Below are 21,763 nucleotides of genomic sequence, written 5' to 3' on the forward strand. Positions count from 1 at the left end.
ACAACAACAGACAGACCACAAGGTTGGAGATTAAGTTTGGCTTTCCACTAAACATCCGCAATTACAGGGGCCATATAAGCTACAACCAAGATATATGGGTCCCTTTTTATTGAATGACTCATTAACACAGTAGCTGTGAAATTACAGTTGCCAGAAGATTTACCCATGCATCCAGTGTTTCATGTATCCCTATTGAAACCTTAATGTGCCCAAACTCTCCTACCCCGCTCCCTCACCTACAACACTGGATGGTTATTTGGAATTTGAGGTACAGAGAATCTTTGATTCTGAGTGTGTGATTAGATGCTTGTTTTACTGCATAGCTTAGAAAGAGTATGGTCCTGAAGAGCACTCTTGGGAACCAGCCAGCAATGTTCATGCCCCTCGTCTATGGCGTTCCTTCCATGCCTGTCACCCATACAAATCACGCCCTATAGGTTGTTCCTTGTGGGGGTAAACTATCACAACCTCCTCCCTCTCTGTCATGACCTCCGCTGTCAAGACCCAGACATGCACTCTCTGTATAGTGGGCCCAGCTCATAGGGCTCATGTTATATTAACCCTGTGGCATTGTACAATATCATGACTAATGTCCCCCAGGACCTGTAATTCCATTGTGTTTGTGTTCCCGCAAGCATTCTCCAAATCCCATGATCACATTACGCTTGAATCACCACAAGCATCCCCTACCCCCAGGCCTGTGAACTCATACAGCATATTGTACCTGCTGTTTCAAGAGCTTGGTGTTGTTTCCCACCATTGTGCACTTTTGAGCAAGAACAATACATTTGTTTACTGTTATTGGTTCTGATTGTCATGTTGCACCTGCCCTTCCTGTAAGATAAATGTGAATACACAAAATGTTCCTTTTCTCCAAGGTTTGAGTACCTTTCAGAAGGCCACCTGCCAAACATGATCTAGCTATATTCTCTCAGCCTTCAAGAACCCTGCGCAACCCTGAATCTTGGCTTGGCCTCACTCAATGCGGAATACGCTTCCCCTTCTCACTTACCTGAAGAATCCTGCCAGAACCAAGAAGCTCTCCAGGCTCCTTCAAGTTCATATTGAACTAGTGGTTCCCGTGGCTCCAGATCATTTGAAGTTTTCCTCCTCACTTCCTCCTTCACACCTACTCTGAACCCCCTGCCTGGGTAAAAGCCACGAGATCTTCTTTGAACTTCAGTTAAGTGGAAGAACTGGGTTATGGTTTGATAGCAGGTTAGTGCTCACGAATCCTTCTATAGTTGTTAGCAGGACCAAGCACCAGTGCCTTCAAACACTACAGTCTTTTCCTCCATGCCATCTCTGTGATTTACTACAGCGCTTCTTATGTGTTCATACTCCGGACCACTTTTACAACCTTGGCGCCTGAACCGTTTGCGCAGAGACAGACTTACTCTGTGTTTCTCTGATTAACAGTATTACCAAGAGAAACCATTTCTGAGTATTTGTATAAACCTTGTACCTGAACCTGTGTACCGAATTTATCCTTGGGATTACAAGCCACACTCCAATCTGTGATTTTGGTTATTCTGCTCCCATGCAGTGCTGCTGGTGAAATCTTATATTGCATCATCACCAAACCCAGAGGTTCTGGTCCAGTGATTATCTAGCTTGCAGACAAAGAAGGTCTCAGGCGCAGCAACGCACTGTTACACAGTATAGACCAGCTGCTGAGCAGATCCAGTACCGCAAGTCTCTCTTTTTTATGTCATCCAAACCCCCCTTACCCCTGTGGACAGTGTGTGATCTAAGGTTTCATTTCCCTGACGGGCAATTCTCAGAAGAGATAGGAGGTCTAGCATCAGCTCCTGTATCATCTCTGCAGATGAGAACAAGTGAGTGCATGACATTTGTCATATGGGGGCTGGGATATCCGTCATGTTTGTTATGAAGTCCCCCATCTGCCTAACTCAAAATCAGACCCTGAACTATTAAGACTTGCCTTTAATTTATGTCAGTACAAAGAGTGATCGCAGCATATTGAACACAGTCACACAGCCTCTCCTAGTGGATTCTAACCTTCACACCTTTCATCAAGCTATATTGTTCTTTCCTTCTGACATGCAGCACTCTATAAAACTCCTTAACAAATAAATAAATACAAACATCCTCTGATGTTCCATTGATGCTTCATATACACTCCAGGCTTCTAAGTGACACATTATGAAGCCAACTGACACATTATGAAGCTAACATTAAATTACATGACATGACATAAATCTTTGGAATTTATGTTTTCACACTTGTACTACCTAAATCAAGTGATAATTCAAGCTGTCCAGTTTCTTGCTTTCAATGTGTTTTTATTGAACTTGTCCACATATGATCAAAGAAGACCATTGTTGCATTTTGATAAATTGATCATAAAGGACATATAGTGAACAGTTTCGTATTCGTTTGTTGACTGTTTCCTTGGGAGGTTGCTTCTTCATACTATTGACCGTGCACCCGAAAGATCTGAAAGAGATAGAATATAAGAATTTAATGCTGCACATTGGAATCAAGGTTTGATGGCCTCGAAGTAAAGTGCACATAACAGTAAACAGTCTTGACTTGGGCCCATTATCTGAATCATGTGGTGTAGTTAGTTCTCTCTCTTATGCTACAAGTTATTTATTGTGGTCCACGTTGTAAAATCAGCTTAGCCTCAGGGCAACAGCAATAGTTTGAAATCGGCCATTGAGCAATGTGTGGAACAAAGCTAAACAGCAGTTTTCAGCTATCAGAGGTCAGCCCACGTGGTCTTCAAGAGCAGAGGCATTCCAAAATGTCACCCTAGCCACTGACTATTTAATGATTCCTATTTGTTTCTATGCAAATTTATCTTGTGTGGCTATTCTGAACACTTGGCATGGCCGTATAAAATATATTCTATGTGGTTTGTCAGTGGTCGAACCATGAGTGACTGTGGTTTGATCATATTGTTAATGCAGATTTGATCATGGCCATGGACACATGTTGGGCGCCATTATTAAATACACTGACCACAGAGGTGAACAGATTAGTTTCCTCCGTCACTTCATTGTGGATATGCCCCCAGTGTTTTACGTATTGTGCCACTTCTATGCTAGGATGAATAAATTATGTAATTTATTCATCCTAGCATAGAAGTGGCACAATATGTAAAACTCTGGGGGGCATATCCACAATGAAGTGACGGAGCACAGTGTTAGCCTTGTTGGCTTAACGCCGTGCTCTGCCACTTCAGAAACGCAGGGCTGCACCGTATTTACAAGAATACGGTGCAGCCATGTGTTTCACCCTGCGCGGGTACTAATTGCAGCTGCCTAGCACCAACGCAGGCACCCTTGCACATTGTGCAAGAGTGCCTGCATTGCAGGGAAATATTGTGTATGTGCAGGAAGGTGTAAATATGGGGCAGCGTCAAAATCAATGGGTGTTGTGGTGGAATGCCTACCGCAACACCTATTGCCCTCCCCTTTCACGCTATGTATAGTGTGAAAGGGTGCATTATTTAAAAGGCTGAGTTAAGCCACGTTACGTGTCTTAACGCTGCCTTGTAAATAAGACAAGGCCCCTATCGCCACCACAACATCACCAAAAGTGATTTTCTGGTAGTGATAGGGACTTGTAAATATGCCCCTGGGTATGTTTAAATAGATTCAGATTTTGTGGACAGTAACAGGATGATGTGCATGTCCACACTTTGTGGCCCTGACATAAGAGGAGTCTTGGTATCCCTGTCCCAAAATGAATCGGTCCCAGGCTTTATTTTCTCATGTCATTGTTACTTCTAAAGAGCTGGCCTTAAGAACTAGAGACAATTAACTGTTTACAAGTAACTGGAAGGTTGATGATGCTAGGTCAAGATTTTTCTAGCTCCTTTGTCCATCTAACGGGAATTAAAAAAAAGGTTCCAAGAATTTCACCCACTTTGTCTACCTTACAGCATTATTAATTAGATGTCTTTGAAAAGTCATAAAAGTGAAATGTAGCAAATCAGGTTGAATATCAAGTCCTTTAGGTTGTTTGTCCTAACTTGCCCCAGGAGACATGATAGGGCACTTGGTTTTGGAACCTCAGGACCGAGGTCCGAATCAAGGTCTTGGCAGTTCTGAAAATTTGAATTGTTATTCAAAGATTTAGGTCCCCACCTCATGTACATCATCTTGTTTCATCATCTCTAACAGGGTCGTAAATGTGAAATATGCAGCACTCTGTTGCCACCTAGCTAGGTCTGAACTCTATAAAACCATATACAATACCACATATTGTATAGTCTTAATTAGTTGAGTTTCAGTTATCCAAACAGGGTTTTTTATTCTTCAAATATTTAGAACAGTGTATAAAAGTCTGATACTTTCCAGAGGTGTTTGATAAATGTATTATTTGGTACACCCTTATAGTATGAGCAAGACACAAGCCATCACATTAGAATAAACCCTCCTTGCACTTACCTCGTAAATCCAGTCGGTGAAGGCGGACACCCTGGTGAAAACCGTCGGCTTCTCATAAGTGTTGCAATACGGCACTACTCCGTAGCTCACAACCCCGTGAACTTCCCACCTACCGTCCACAAAGCAGTTCAGAGGACCGCCTGAATCACCCTGAAGTAAGGAAAGTAGAAAACAATGTTTCTAGTTATAAAAAAGAAGTGCCATCTTAATTCTGGGAACTTGATCACTGGTGATGTCATACATTGAATAAACCCTTACCTGTTGATGCTGCATGTTTCAGCAAATACGACCCAAAAGCCCCAATATTGCAAAGTTTCAGATATTTAAATGCAAACTTTTTAAAGTAAGATTCACTTCATTCCTATTTAGGTCTTGCCTTTCACAAGCATTGTGCAATTCAAAAATACAAACATTCATTTACACAGACAAGCATTTGATCAGCCCCTTTCATCCTCTGGTCTGTTCAAGTGTCTTTCATATTTGACTCTCAGCCACACAGCGCATGCCATTGCCCAGAGGGTCAGCCCACTTCAGCCATTGGCTACTTTTCACATTGAATGACAGCATGGACGCACAGGCACGTTGTGGTTAGGCATTGCTCCTGTCACGAGTCACATGTAAATGTAGAGTAGGAGTAACAAGGAGTAACAAGACTGGAGACTGAGTTCACTTTGAAAGAGGCACGACCAATTTTAATTTGCAGGTCGTGAAGAATTCGGTCTTGGTCAAGACTTTGTAGGGAGAACAGGTGCACCCCTGCAGGCCTCTCTTCCTCGTTATGATGCTTCTGAGTGAACTGTAGGGGTGAGACGTGTCACGTGTTGCGTTGTGAGATATGGGCCGGATAAAAAGGGTTGTTCTGCATTTTCTGGATGGGGAGGGCAGGACTGTTTTCCCTTCAGGTTTCCTCTACGACTTTGCACGATGTGAAATGTTTGAGTCAAAGTGAGGCAGGTGTTTGGTGAGGAGAATGGATCATAATTATGGTTGTTTCCTTTTGGCGTATGGTGGACGTTTTCAAGTAATTGGCCTCAAATGTCCTGGATTTTTCTGTCTGTTTGACTTCTGGAAAATCTCTGAGTGATTCACATCCCAGAGCTTGTGTGAGGTAAGTGAAAGACCAAATCAATCCTCTTATCCTTGCCTTGTCTGGAAAGATTGATCTACGACCTGTGTTCATGGAAGTTGGACCCCTTTTGGTTTTTTCAGCGGTAACTTTTTGTTCAGTGATGCACACCTGGGTAGAGTAAGGCAGAATCAGAAGCAAAATTCATGTCTGCCTTTACTAGAGAGGAAGGACTATGGGGCACATGCATCAACCTTTTTAGGAAGTGCAAACGGTGCGAATCGGTAAATTCGGCCGTTTGCGCTTCCTAAATACGTTTTTGGGATGCATGAAGCAATTTATCAAAATTCGCTTTTTTTTGCATTTCCAAAAAATGCAAATGCATTTAAGGAATCGCATTTGTGCGATTCCTTAAATGCAATGCATCAATTTTTTAAAAAATGCGAATTTTGAAATAGGAAGTGCAAATTAACACGAGGTTGACCCTCGTGTTAATTTGCGAAATTCTTTAAAAAAGCAAAAAAATGCATTTTGGAAAGTGTCATGTTACAGACACACATGTCCTTAAGACATGTGTGTGTGAAACATGCACTTTAAAATGCATTTCAGGGGTGCAGGGGGGGGGTCCTTTGGACCCCCCTCTGCACCCTTGCAATGCATCAACAAATTGCGAGTTCCAAAAAATAGAAATGCAAAACGGCATTGATTCCTATGGGCCCCTAGGCCCATAGGAATCAATGTAATGCCATTCCTTAATTACGATTCGCAATTAAGGAATCGCAAATTCCGAAAATTAAGAAATCCTAAAAAAAAATAGGATTTTTTGATGCATAGGATTTTGCAATTCCTAAAATTGCGATTCCTTAATTTTCGCAATTTAGGAAATTGCAAATTCCTACAATGATGCATGTTTCCCCTAAATCCTTAAGACTAAGAACAAGATCTGCTAAACCCTGCTGCAGAAAGAGGTAGATTACCTGGATAATGGACAACCTGCCTTTACAAAGCCAGTGCCTTGCACGCGTTTTGTAATGTATTTCAATTAGATACTTAAAGTCAGTAAGTCAGAGCAAAACCTGAGACTCTGCTTCAATGCCCAACCTGACCTGCGAATGCTGATCTTCTCGAATGTTGTGCTCCAGAATGGACATTTATTGCAGCTCCAAGGGTGGTGTTTGACCCCAGCATCAGCCCCATTATTTCTTGGTGGTCCATCATCTCCTGTGACTCCTGCATCCTTAGCCAAGATCGCTGAGTGCTGTACTCAACGAAGAATAATAGTAGATGCTTGACCGGCACATGTGACCACCTCACTGGCCTCATTATCTTTCTGGTGCCTCATTTCTCACATTGAGCCCCTGTACCAAATTTATTTGGGCACACATAAACAATCACTGTGAGAAGATGTCTTGGCTTCCTGAAGTCCCTGTGATTGTCGAAGAGTCCTGCATTGCAGCTTTGAGCTGCATTCCATTCCATATGATTCCAGGTACTTTATATAGCATACAGCTGCCATGAGAGGCCTCCCGGCGCTGAGACAGGCACACCTGCAAGACCTAGGCAAATCATGCTGAAGGTAGAATAGATGGGTCTCTAGCACTTTTCTTAAGGGCATTTATGGCTGTGTTAGTCTTAATTTGGCAGGGATGGCATTCCACAACTTGGCTCTTCTGACCTTGGGGATGGTCAACAGAGAGGAGCATCCTCCACCTGAACATCAACGGCTGGTCCCTGAGCAGCAAGATCAGGTGCCTGAGCCATCCACAAATGCCTCCCTCTGACATCCTTAACACCTTAGCTGCTTCGCAAATATCCCTCCCCAGTGCTGCGCTGTCCATTGGAACTAGTACTGAATGGACGTCCAATGGTCGTGCGCAGCACTGTGGAGGTAGCGCTTGTGACGACCGTTGGCCGTCAGCAGCGCTTAAGAGGTTAAGTGCTTGCACCACCACTCTGGATCCATGTGGTGATATCCACAATCCCGCACTATTTCCTCAATCCGGTGAGCCACTTATTGACAAAAGGCGAGCAGTGTCGAACTACAGCTGACAACCACCGTTACTCCCCAAGAGAGAGAACTTGACAGTAAGTAATTACTTTAGGTTCAAAAGTAGATGCTTCTCTTTGCTATAATCTCGTAGTAATGCTGAATGTATCTTTGATAGCTGTGCATACTCCACATGAAGAGCACAGGAGCATTGTAGGGCAACTCGGTACATCTTTCAAAATGCCATAAAACTTCTTAAAGTTACTGAGCATATCATGGTAATAGATATAAAAGCCTTATACTGTGTAATTAAAAGAATAACAGTGCTGATAAAAGTGCTGCCTGAACAAGAATGTTATCCCACACCACCTGTAAAGGGCCCGAGTCAACCCTGGGTGTGTGCCGCCTGGGCCTAGAACAATCAAGCTTCACAGCACTGCACACAGACACTTAATACTGGTCTTGCCAGAGAACCACTAGCGATTCTCTGGCCCTTTATTTATACCATTGAGCCAAGCCCGGCTCCTGGGTGGATGTGCAATACATTGTACAGTAGAGGTCAGGTGGCATTCTACATCCTTTCCAACCTTTATTGATGTAAAACAACAAATCAAAATAGCAAATAAAAATTACGATGACTTTTAGTTGCCAGTCCTTTGTCTTTGCAGCCATTTGTGATACCACATACACAGTCTTGTAGTCATTGACTGGGTGCTGTGTTGGGACGCAGTCCATATCTTTCACTGCTTGTATGTCCCTTTTGTCCAAGTTGTTTTCAGACCCCAATTGTGTTTACTCCAGACTTTTATCCACAGCAGTACTTGTTTTGATGTTTCACCAGGTGAGTTGATCCCTGACCACTCAAGTTTCTAATTTTCTTCTCACTCACTGCCTCTTTCATGTCCAGCACTTGTCTCTTGACCAGGCGCCTATGATCTGACTTCTTGAACCAGGAAATGTTCTTGGACACAGTCACTTCTCCTCTCTGCACTGTTATCACAGCTCTGATCACATCCACAATTACCCATATTGCCTTCTCACAGGGTGTTCGATACTGAGAGAGCGAAATTTTAGAAAAATGTATAAGTGCACCATATTTACTAGCCAGATGCACGAATTTAGTTAAATCATTTAGAAGTGTCGAAAATATATAGAAATGCATATACTCATGAATGTTTAATCAATATAGAAAGCATATTGTAGAGAGTGAAACTAATGTAGTAATGTTTAGAAATGCTAGAATGTTATTAGATTCCATGTTATGTAGCTGCTGCAGATGAAAATGTAATGCTGCTAAACGTAGAGAAATGCAGGCCTCATGGCAATATATGAAGAATGAAAACGTGCCTTTGCAGCTCACATTAGATGGATTATTACTATTACTGTTACTTTAGAGTATTATTGATCATACGTTAGAAATCATGTTTGTAGAAGTGTTTCATATAATCAGAGTGTATTGAATAGAAATGTTTTAGCTTTAAGAAATAAAGGTTCACAGAGTGCAGGCCTCGTGCAAAGTAATTTAGTAGGCCTGGAAAGATAAAGTTGCTTCTTTGATCTGCACGTGTTAGCTAGAATCGAGTCTCGTTAAGCATAAATTGTCATCTACGTTCGAAGTTTTATGACCTAAAACGGATAACTGGAGGTTGGAATTTGGGGCCCTATTCATGGGTGTCTGTTTGCAGGTGTGAGGGGGTTCCAATCAAGAGAGTGATGAATAGAGCTCTGTCCGGTGAGACAGGCACAGGCCTGGAGGAGGTTCCAGGAATTTAATGGGGGGTACCGGCGAGCGGAGAAGAAGCCTGGGAAGCAAGGTCAACGCTAACAAGAGACCCAGAGGATTATCAGTATGGAAGAAACCAGAATCGAAACCATGTGAGATGTGTACGTGAGGGGCGTCTCTAAGGGGCGTTTCGACAATACTTGTGATTTTGTATTAGGGACAGCACCCTGGGGTGGAGTTAGAGCAGATGGCCTGAGGACCCTTAGAGAGCGGATGGGTAGGCAGAGAGGGCACGACTGCAATGCACAGGATTACATCAGAGACTAAGGGAAAGTGAGTGAACTTCTTTGGAAGTCACCATGGCTGACACCTTTTTAGCTCAAGGGTTTGTTAAGTAGGGATGTCACTTAGTCTAGGGTAGGGACAGTCTAACCTGAATTTCCTTTTGTTGTAAATGACGCTTAAATTACAACTTGTGTCTATTCTTGTAAACCTGCTGATTTTCGAGCTATTCTTAGTGGTATTCTTCTGCCGCTTAAGATTATTCAGAGAATTTATGTTTGTTTTAGTGCCAGTATACCTGATGAACCTTTTATTGAGATGCTTGTATCTCCAGTTAACTTTGGCTTTATAATAAAACTTTAAAACTGATTCGTGGTAAGTAGTTCTTCAGAGTCGTGCCAATTATTGGTTTCATTAACCTGGTAGTGGATTGCTTTTTACTCTATGACAGGCAACAAAGATTCAGTCGACCTAAGTAGGGATTCAGATCTAGAGTAATCAGATAGGAGATCAAAAATCCCGCCTTTCCAGTTGGTAGCAATATAGGATGGTTGCCTTCTTGAGGAAGGTGATCTAGACTAGGTTAAGATTACCCCGAGGCCCCTAGAGATCGAGAGATGACCAGCAGAAGAATCACCTGCCGAAGAAGGTGCTGACGGCGTGAGAGAGAAAAGCAGCAGAGTCGGTCGAGAGTGAGTATAAAGGGTCATGCGTTGTCAGATTGCGGTGTTTTGTGTTGTACTGTTGTTGTAATGTCATGCGGAGATGAATGCCTGTAGTGTGATTGAGGCAGGGTTGTGAGCGTGCGCAACCTGGTGAAAATCTTAAGTTCAGAGGAGAGCTTAAGTGGTTCGGGTGAATCGGACATCCAGAGTAAATGTCAACCGTTGTGAAGGGGGTCATGAGGTACCATTGATCGCCCGCAGGACCGTGATAGTGGGAATGCAAGAGTGAGTGTATGAGTAACGGACGCTGGTCGGAAGTTACTGTGTGTAAGTAACCTATCAGTTAAGGCGATTGTCTGGACGTCTACGGAAAGACATTTCGTCAGTTGAGGTGACAATTACAGTTAAACTGTGGGCGTACAGTCAAGAAAAGTGATCGCTTGGTCGGAAGTAATAATTTTTCAGGGTATGAATGGGACGCATGCATGACCGGGATACGAGCTGAGAAAGGAGGGGAACTGCTGCGAAGGGGAGACGAGTGACGTCAGAGAGAGCCGCGCTGGGATTGGCCGGTCGGTGTAAGACCGCGCTGGGATAGGCCGGTTGTCAAAAGCCGCACTGTGATAGGCCAGTTAGCAAAAACCGCGCTAGGATTGGTGGATTGTCATCAGGAAGTAAACAAACGCAACAAAGTAGAAAATTGTAGATTTGATCATGAAGTGTTTTAGGCGCTTGAGAGCGATCTTTAAGAGAGAAAGGAGAGAATCGGTTGACGGGGAAGAGGCCCCGCCGGAGGGTACACCAGCTCATTATATGGCTACGAATGTTGGGCTGCATACTATACTGTGGATTTCTGAGTGGAGTAAGATTACAGAGGGGAATGAGGAATTGACGTTCCCGAAATACGGAACGTTTAGATTAGAAGCATTACACCAGTTAAAAGCAGTTATGACCGCAACGAGACCTCTGCCCAGACCAACACAGTTTGAAGCCCTTAATGCGTGGTTTAGGGCGGCGTACGACCGGAACCTGAACAGGCGTCAAGAAAGAGTGAGACGATCGGTAAGAGCAGTGCAGGATGCCAAATGGGATGAGGAAGCTAAAAAGTGGAGAGTGCAGAGAATCGAAGTAGATAAACTGTACCCAGTGATAGAAGTCACAGGAGACAAGAAACCACCAGAGGAGGATGATGAGAGCGAGACAGAGGACAGCCTGATAAATAGGTTGTTGATAGACAGACCGCCTCCGTACAATAGAGAGATGGAAAGTGCCGAGCTCCAAAGGGGGGAAGGGGCTGGTACAGGGGAGTATAGACCACCTCCTATAGCAGATAGAGAATACGCCAAAGGTGAGGAAGTATCTCAGCCTAATCCAGTACAGAGGGTAGTCGGAAGGTTCGTGGTACAAAGGGTGCCAGAAATGGAGCGTGCTAAGTCCTACCAATTGCCAGACGCTCTCCAAGTACCTGTTACTATAGGTCCTATAGTATCGATTTATGACCCAGAGAAAGCACGAGACGAGGAACAGGCACGGTTAGACAGGGAGAGAGCAGAAATGGAGAACAGGAACAACATGATTAATTCTCAAAGGCAGTTGTCAGGTCCAAGAGATTGGAGCACCCCATTAAATCAAACAGGGGATCCCATATTAGATCAGGGGGGTCAGAGAGGACCGATGGATCTGAGGGGACCACGGCCGAAGACCTTTAAGGAATTGAGGGCTGACTTGAGAGAGTGGGACGGTAGCACGGGAACCCAGAGTAATAGGTCAGGAGCGGAAGCCGAATGGGGAAGTCGAGGTGACGGAACACTGTCTCACTGTGGGGCTAGCGAAAGCGGCCAGGAGTGCGACGGCAAAAGTCAGGAGAATAGAGGGGCTATACGTCATTCCCTTAATGGAAATGGACAGTAGCAAGAGCATAGAAGTGCAGAATGTGGAAGGGTGTCTCGTCTCATTCACAGCGAGGGAGATCGAAGGACACAAGAGTACCGGGATAGCTTTAAGTGTACTCACCATGCACCTGGCGATAATAGACAACACTGGGATCGCCGGAACATGGGGAGTTGTGAAGGGTCTTACCATGTGTTGAGTGATACTAGGCAGCAAGGGAATTGTGAAAACAGGGAGGACAATGGAAGGTCCTATCATGCATTCAGGGAGACTGAGCAGAACAGACAAAGTGGAACGGTGGGAAATAGAGTATCATTTCATCACATGCCAAGAGGGGACGGAACTGCATGGGACCTCGAAAGATGGGAACATGGGAGGACTCCCCATAACTCGCCTGAGCCCAGGCGTAGGGCTCGGAGCTGGGATGGGAGAGATGTCAATGGACCCTCTAAGAATCACTCATTGACAGCCGAAATAAAAGCCAGGAGCTAGATGTGACTAGTTTAAAATCTGACTTGGATGAGATTATAGATGGTACGTTACCTTTAGAGAGGATTGACATGTACGAGCAGGATGAGGTACTGTTCATAGCAAAGGATATCACTCGGAAAGCGAGAGCAGTACATGAGAAATTATCTGAATTAGCAGACAAGTACATGGTAGACTTGTCGAGAACAAAGGCGTTACAGGGTAACCATAGATTGCATTATTCAGATCAGGACCTCGAAGAGAGGAGAACAATTGGATTAAAAACACACATCAGAGAACTGATTACAGGGATAAGGACATGGAGAGATCTGGATAAGTGGGAAGAAAGGTGGTCCAAGAAAGGAACCGTTAGACGGAGCACAGTTGTGATGTCCCTAGAGGGAGGGCTACAGAGAATGGAAGCTTACCCTTTGCGAGAAATAGCGAATGGGAGCTATGTGCATGTGCCATGGAGTAGGGGAGATTTAGCTGCATTTACCAATTCCTTTCCTAAATTGAGAGAGAACCCCGTGGAGTGGTATAAGCAGGTAGAGAGGTTTGTAAAAATCTCTAAAGTACTGTGGATTGATTTGAACACCCTATTTGATATCGTAGTCCCAGGAGACTTGTGGACTGCATGCAAGGTTAGTGTAGAATGGCCCACATCTGAACCAGAGAGGGATGCTCAGACTAATGGACCGTCTGAAAAGTCATGGAAAAGTACGAAAGGGTAATGACATGGCTGAAAGATAAGGTGCCACCGCAGGACATAGATTGGGTAAAGATAGACCGAACTAGGCAGTAACCCAAGGAGACAGTCCATGAATATTATGAGAGATTACTGAAGACATTCAAACAGTACAGTGGACTGGATGTAATGGATCGCAAAGACATAGGGCAGTTTGTGTCAAAATTTGTTTTGGTATTGAGACCTGATATTTGCTTGATGATACAGCAACATTTAATTTGTTGGCAAAATAAACCGTTAGATGAAATTCTGAGATATGCAAGATACTGTAGTGATGAAATTGATTCCAAAGCAAAAAAACTTAAGGAGAAACTGATGTTGGTTCAGATGCAGTGGGCTGGAAAGGGTGGACAGCAGCAACAGGGAACAGGGACCCTGGGAAGGAGGTCGAATAATCAGAATAGGGACAATGAGGAAAATCCTAGACCTAGAGTAGACCTGGCCACCTTGAAAAAGACGACAAAGTGTCACCAGTGTCACCAGGTGGGACATTGGAAACGCGAGTGTCCCTATATCCCTGAAAATGGAGAACTAGAAATTGAGGAAGAGGAAGTTCAGAGCAGTCCGGTAAAGGGGACAATGATACCCAAGGGTAAGGTGGCCAAAGGGGGGACCCCGGCTCCTCGAGCCCAGTTCCCTCAACCACCCAGAATTGCGACAGGAGGAGAGACATATAGACAGATGCCTCTTTTTGTAGGAGGAGAAGAGTGTTACTATGTTGATCCTCTAACCGGACAACGAGTGAATAGAGAGGAAGATTGCACCCTCGGGGCAGTTCTGGAAGTGGACCAAAGGGGACCCTATGTAGAGGCAGAAGTAGCAGGGTGTCCTACAACCTTCTTGGTGGACACGGGAGCCACTCGATCCACTTTGAGATCAGCAGAGGTTCCGGACCTGCCAATGTCAGGGGAAACCATTCAAGTGGTAGGAGTCGCCAATAGGAGAATAACTAGTCCTTTGACGGAGCCAGTACTAGTGAAAATAGGGAAATACAGCGATGAGCATCAGTTTGTGGTCTGTGACTCTAGTCCTGTGTGTCTGTTGGGAAGAGATTTATTGTGCAAACTAAATTGTACGATATATTGCACACCTCAGGGAGTGGAAGTACAGACTAACGATGACGATGCCGACCTTAAGGTTGCGAACTCAAGGGTATGTGTGGAGTTGTATCCTACTAATACAGTGGATGAGCTTCCATGGGACCTAAGAGACACGGTGTCATCTGAAGTGTGGGATTTCACTGGGGAAGAGATAGGACTGATCAAAGGAGTGGAGCCAGTGAAAATCATGATAAAACCAAATGTCGAACATCCAAGAACGCCACAATACGAATTGACCCCGGAGACGATTGCAGGAATAAAACCTGTGATTGACTCCATGATTAAGCAGGGAATACTGAAAGAAATCGTGGGTAGTCCATGTAACTCCCCGATTATGGGATTGCAGAAACCTAGTGGGAAATTCAGAATAGTGCAGGACCTCCGAAAGATTAATAACATAGTTGTTTTATGTTGTCCAGTGGTACCGAATCCATCAGTGATATTGTTTCAGATACCATTCCAAGCTGAGTGGTTCACAGAGATAGACCTTTGCCAGGCCTTCTTTTCAATTCCATTAGATGAAGAGAGCCAATTTCTTTTCGCTTTTAAGCTGGAAAATAGCGTATTAACATGGTGTCGTATCCCACAGGGGTGTACAGAAAGCCCATCGATTTTTAACCAGCTACTGAAGAAAAATCTTGAAAGTCTGGTACTGCCGCAGAACTCGGTTCTGGTCCAGTACATAGACGACCTACTTGTCGCGTCAGAAACAGAGGAAGCTTGTAAAATAGACACCATCACCTTGCTGAACCATTTAGCTGAGAACGGACACAAGGTGTCTCCGAGCAAGTTACAGTACTGTCTGACAGAAGTCCAGTACTTGGGTCACAGAATTGAAAAAGGGAAACGGAAGGTGTCACCAGACAGGATAGAGGCGATCATGAAAATGAATTCGCCCACGACCCAAAGAGAGGTCAGGATGTTTCTAGGAATGGTTGGTTATTGCCGACAGTGGATAGCTAACTTTTCACTGAAAGCAAAGCCTTTACAGAAACTGACGCACAAGGAGGTGAGTGATCCGGTACCATGGGACAAGGACTGTTTGATAGCATTCTTGCAGCTGAGAGAGGACTTGTGTCGTGCTCCTGCTCTGGGAATGCCGGATTACGAAAAACCATTCTTACTTTACTGCTGTGAAAGAGAAGGTTGTGCTTTGTCAGTTCTGGCCCAAATTCATGGAAGTGCCCGTAGACCAGTTGCATACTTCTCAGCTACTTTAGACCCAGTAGCCGCAGGGTTGCCCGGATGTCTCAAATCCGTTGCTGCAACGGGTGTCAGCATTGAAAGGTGCGAGAGTATAGTCATGGGACACCAGTTAGTGGTGTATGTGCCTCATTCTGTGGAGCTGTTAATGACCAGGACCAAGACACATCATCTGACAAATAACAGGCTCACGCGCTACGAGCAAGTCATTCTTGCTGCGGAGAATGTGACCCTTAAGAGATGCTCTGTTTTGAATCCTGCTACTTTGATGCCACTTCCAAATGATATAGAAGATGGAGAATGTGAAGATCACGATTGCCTTGATGTGACTGAACTATGTACCAAACCGAGACCAGATATTGTAGATGAGCCGTTGACTGACCCTGATGAAATTTTCTTTGTTGATGGCTCATGTGTAAGAGACAATATCGGTCAGTTGAGAGCAGCTTATGCTGTTTGTACCATCACCGGAGTTGTGGAAGCCGCTTGCCTGGAAGGAGTACACTCCGCTCAGGTAGCTGAAATCATTGCATTGACCCGTGCCTCTATAGCAGGCAGCAAAATTCGAGTCACCATTTACACCGACAGCCAATATGGTTTCGGGGTAGTTCATGATTACGGGCAATTGTGGTCTCAAAGAGGTTACATGACTTCTTCAGGATCACCTATTCGAAATGGGGAATTTGTACGATTGTTGTTAGAAGCATTACAAGGTCCGGCAGCTATTGCCGTTGTTAAATGTTCAGCCCATACCAAAGGAACTGATTTTGTGTCCCAGGGAAACAGGTACGCAGACGAGGTTGCACATTATTGTGCAGAGCAAGGATATTCTTTTACAGAGGTAGAAGTAGGAGGGACACAGGAAAAGACAGAGTTAACTATGATGTTGGAAACTGTAGACACCTGGGACGATTTAAAGGGCATACAAGAGAATGCAACGGATTTTGAGAAAAAGACATGGGAAACTGCAGGCTGTGTAAAAAGTGAAATGGGCTTTTGGGTTTCAGCAGATGGAAGGGCAGTGTTACCAAATGAATTAGTGATTCCAATGGCAAGGCAGATACATGGTCCGGTACACTTAGGCAGGGATGCTATGTTGCGGGTATTTAGACAGACGTGGTATAACCCCAAATTTAGAGTAGCCGCAGAAGCAGTGTGCCAGCGATGTGTGACCTACCAACAGCTGAAAGTAGGAAAGAGAACACCAGTCACGTTGAGTCACATAGGGAGGTCTGGGGGTCCGTTCAATCGGATGCAATTAGACTTCATTGAAATGCAAAAATGTAACCGCCTCAGATACGTTCTGGTGGTTGTCTGTATATTTTCCAGATGGGTCGAGGCTTACCCTACACGCAGGTGTGACACACTCACAGTAGCAAAGTTATTGCTTAGGGAGTTAATACCGCGCTTCGGGGTGCCGGCCTCTTTGGAATCAGATAGGGGAACACATTTCAACAGCGAAATTGTGAAGATGCTCTGTTCAGCATTGAACATTGATCAGAAGCTGCACTGTAGCTATCGACCAGAAGCTTCGGGAATTGTGGAGCAGATCAATGGGACGATAAAGTCCCGAATTGCCAAAGTGTGTTCATCGACATCCCTAAGCTGGCCTGATGCTCTGCCATTAGTACTTATGAGCATACGTAGCACACCAGACAGGAGAACAGGTCTCTCTCCTCATGAAGTGTTAATGGGGAGGGCTATGAGACTGCCATCAGTTCCAACAGCAGCTTTGTTGAATATCACAGATGATCTGATCCTGGATTATTGCAAGGGACTTTCTGATGCCATTCATTCTGTGTCTCTTCAGGTGCAGGCTGCTGAAATCCCATCATCCCAAGACCTGTGCCACGACCTGTGCCCTGGTGATTGGGTCGTGGTGAAGAAACACGTCAGGAAGAATTGCTTAGACGTGCGTTGGCGAGAACCCTACCAAATCATCTTAACATTGAATACTGCTGTTAAGGTCGGAGGGCTGCCCAATTGGATACACACCTCCCATACGCGGAGAGTTCCAGCACCCCTGGAAGAAACTGCTCCTCTCTCGGATGGAAATCCAGCTGTGGACGAAGAATCGATAGAGGGGACCAGCCAAGCTGTGGGGGTGTCGGAGGAAGCTGGGAGCGTGTCAGACCAAGTGGAGGAAGGGCAAGACGACAGTGAAACTGACGTTGCCACAAAAGGAGAAAGTAGCTGTGAGTACGAAACAGACACTGATCAAGCTGCAAGTGATCAAGAGTCGAGTGTGAGGACAAGGAGCAGGAGAACAAGGCGTGGAGAGACCAGTTGGCCTGAAAGAAGGAGGAGGCCGAGCCTAAAGTCAACTCCAGAGAGAACCCTTGCTCCTATATCCGAAGACTCAGATCTAGACGAAGGTGCACAGAACTCAGAAGCGGAGGGTCCACGAAGATCAAGGAGGGTGCGTGTACCCTGCAGAAGATACGCCGCTCCTGAGTGGACCTACCTGCCAGCAGATGTCGTGTGCACAGAAATCCGGGAGGGTGAGGGAGGTGACAGTGATCAGCACTGACCCCATCATCAAGGTGGAAGTAGCATTGTTGGTGCCTGGAGTTGAAGCTGAAGGGTTACTAACGCTCACCATTCCCAACCCTCCTTACCTGAGCCGAATAAGAGAACTAGTTTTAAACAGAGTAGAATTTCCGACTTTTGGTACAACAGTATCAGCACTCGAGGAGACCATTCTTCGCCTAGAAATACTAGAATACGCTATTAGAGCCGCTGGAACACGCACCATAGTAGACACTTAAAGACTTTTGTAAATAAGAAAAGATTGAGAAGATAACCTAGGGCCCAGTGGAAGAAGAGAAAATTTAGGGACTTTTCCATTTAGTTGACGGAGAAGGGCTAGGGTTGTCTGTTGTTGCGGTTCAAAAGACTGATTTCAAAGAGAGATTGCCAGCTTCCCAAGGTGTAATTCATGAAAGACTGAACAAACAAAAAGAGACTGGTGAAGAGATAAAAAGAAAGGACTTTGCTTTGGAAAAGAGACTAAAAGCTACACTGTCTGAAGAACATGGAGGCCGGCAACTCGAACCGCAAAGCGAAATGCATAATAGGTACACTTTTAGCGGGAGTTATTCTCCTCATAGTTTTAGTAGTCACTGTATCATATATATTGGGACATGAGAACGAGACGAAAGCTACAGAAGCAAAGGTTGTGGTAACATCAAAACCTACTACTGCTAGTAAAAAGGAGGACAATGCAATACAGGAGAAGGCTTTACTAGCAGCAGAAGCTCGTAGATTACATGTGGATGAGTCACAGGGAAACTTCAAGTCAAACGCTTATGCCAAACTGTTGTATGAATTAGGGGTGGGCGGAAAATCCGTTCCGCTCGCGGATTTTCGGGAAATCCGCAATCCGCGAGATTTGCGAATCTCCCGCAAAATCCGCAAATCCGCGAGCAGCGGATTTTGCTCGCACTGCTCGCACTGTTCGCGTGAGTTCGCGTGAGTTCGCGCCCCGCGAATAAGTGCAAAATTGCAGAAATACGATCTTAGCAAAACTGAAAGTAACTACTTACCAGGTTCAAAAGTTCAGGCTCATCATTAGTAGCCATTTCCTGTAGTGCTTCCTGAGGGGCCCCTCCAGAGTTCAGTTGCCAGTTGAAACTATTATGTGACCCTGCTCTGAACCTCAGAATAGTTACACATATGCCACAAAGGTCCTGAATTACAGCTAAGGGAGACAAGCAGGAGCCAGGCTGGAAGTTAAAATCCATTAATCAGCCCCTAATTCATTATTGTCAGTTGGGGCAGGGCAGGTGTTGTAACTAATTTTGCAACAATGAAAGCACTTAGCAAGTGCAAAAGATCACTAATCAGGGCGCACTAAGGAAGCAGGTGCCAGCTAAAAAAATATTCTGTGACACATTAATCAGCCCCAAATTAATTCAGGTCACTTGAGGCAGGGAAGGTGTGCTTTGCTTTGCCGAAAATAATGTACACTGGACAACCAGAGGGTGTGGTGATGAAACAGAGGGTGGCATGGGTGGGCCAGAGGGTGGCATGAGTAGTCAGAGAGTGGCAGTGGTGACAGAGAGTGGCAGTGATGAAGAAGAGTGTCCCAAACAGGCTAGACACGTAGAAACAACAAGTTCGCGAAACTTGGGACCCGACAGGTAAGTTCGCAATTTACGAAAGTGTACAAAACCCTCGCGAACTGGCAGAAACACGGGCGAACACAAAAAAAAAAAATCCGCAAATTCGCGGGAATTCGCGGATTTTGCGGATTGCGAATCCGCAAATCCGCAAAATTCGCGAACGCGAGATCCGCAAAATTCGCTCATGCCTAGTATGAATACATTGATGTTATGGAGGCGAAAGACTGTTATGTTTGCATGCAGTTACCAGCCTCTGTAGACGAAGGTATTAGGTATCATCATCTTCCATTGACTTATGGGATTACATGTAGTTTGTTGCTTAGTGTATTTTATGGACGAGATAGCTTTGAATATTATTTTTCAAATTTTGATGCAGTATTACCAGAAGTCCCAAACTATAAGCACCTGAATAAGTGGGACTATTATAAAAGTGAGGATTGATTAGGGAAATTTTTCATTCCTTGGAGAACTTTAGATACTTCACATGCCCGAAGAAATAATTTGACCTGCAAAGTATCAGAAATTGAGAAAAAGTTTATAGGGCAGGTGGATGATCGATACAGGAGGCAGAAGATTCTAAAGGCTTCTGGCCAATGGAAAACAGATTGGACTGAGGAGGAGAAGTCACACAAAAGAAAGGGTAGTAGCGGTCCAATAGCTTTAGATCGAACACAAAAAGGGAAGCTATGTATATATAGAGGCAAGACCTACTATGAAAATGTATTCGTGGGAGAAGTAAGTTGTGAACATGCCTTCCAATTAGAATACTACTCGAAGGATTTCTTAAAGGGGATGCAAGTGATCCCAAATGTGTATTTTGTTTGTGGAAGAAATGCCTACGTGAAACGACCAGATAATTGGTATGGTTCATGCTATTTGGCAATTGTTTTCCACAAAATATATCATGCTAAGGATTTAGAGATCATTGAGGGAAGAACTCAAGCCAGAGGGAGAAGGGATGTAGGCGATGCGGAGGTAGTTGGAGACGTATTCGGTGCTATGTTCCCTCTTCTAGGATTAATACTGAATGATGTTAAGATCAGGAGATTAGCAACAGTTGTAGATAGATTATCTGCCAGTACTGCTAGATCTTTAATGCTTGTCAGTGGCGGTTCGTCCATTGGGGGCGTTGGGGCATTGCCCCACTACCCATGGGCCCCATGGACGACCGTCACGTCACTGACACTGTGCATACCAACAATTTAAATTACGAGCGCAGCGCCGGCCCGACAGTCATAATAATCAATGTTTTATTTTGAGGTCGGACCGGTCGGAGTAAGTCATTAACTAGTGACATCATCGCGATCACGGAAGCGCCGAGGGTGTAGGGGGCGGGCCTGCGGCAGTGACTAGTGAGTGGTGGGCTGGCAGCAGATAGCAGCGTGGCAGGGAGGGCAGCAGCAGTGTGTGCGCAATTAGGACAAGTCATTTTTTTGACATGCCCACGCATGCGCACACACGCAGTAGCCCCTTCCCCCCTCCTCCTCCTCTAGCAGGAACACAGACAGAGACCCGGGGGAGCCGGGTCTCATAATGGGCATTATTAGCCCTGCTCTTTAACCAATCCTGGCGCAGTGGCGATGTTATGCTGCGCCAGGATTGGCTGAGTTACCGCCGCGCGTGCCCTAGAAGAATTTAAACTAGGCCCACCACGGGCACGAGGAGCCTGCACAGAAACCCGCATCTCCAGCGCTGGGTGTCCCGGCCACAGCGTCAGCGAGGCCCGGAAGATTGCTGGCCTGCGAGAGTGTCAGTAAGCAGCTCATGAAAGCTGCCCTGCAAGACCACCAGTCTGAGGAGGATACCACCACCAGGATGAGCGACAGGGCACGGCAAGCCCCGATGTGGCACTTAGAGAGAGAAGTTAACAACAACAAAAAAAAGCCAAACTGTACTCCCCGCGGCCCGCCTAAACTCTCTGTAGAGCTTGGTGAGATCAGATGAGTCCGACCTAGCATCTAACTGTCACCTGCTTTATAATGAGGGCGGCCAGGCGGGAGCTGTTAAGGTCAGGAAAGCTGAGACTGAGAGACTGGATGAGAGAGCACTGTGTAAGTGTATGCCCCCCTGGGGTCTGCCACCGAGA

At 45.1% G+C, this 21,763-nt stretch overlaps 1 protein-coding gene across 1 annotated transcript in view; it reads right to left on the reverse strand.

Moving 5' to 3' along the window:
- Positions 1–2,115: 2,115 nt before the first annotated feature.
- Positions 2,116–21,763, reverse strand: part of LOC147688589 (elastase-1-like) — a 192,204-nt gene continuing 172,556 nt past the window's right edge. Inside the window, exons 7-8 of the mRNA XM_086941449.1 lie at positions 4,422–4,571; positions 2,116–2,460 (exon numbers count right to left, since the gene is read on the reverse strand). Of these exons, the coding sequence (XP_086797575.1) occupies positions 2,437–2,460; positions 4,422–4,571 (174 nt within the window). The 3' untranslated portion in view covers positions 2,116–2,436. The remainder of the gene's footprint in view (positions 2,461–4,421; positions 4,572–21,763) is intronic.

Source organism: Lissotriton vulgaris, chromosome 10 (genome assembly GCF_964263255.1).
Source record: "Lissotriton vulgaris chromosome 10, aLisVul1.2, whole genome shotgun sequence".
Classification (NCBI taxonomy): Eukaryota; Metazoa; Chordata; class Amphibia; order Caudata; family Salamandridae; genus Lissotriton; species Lissotriton vulgaris.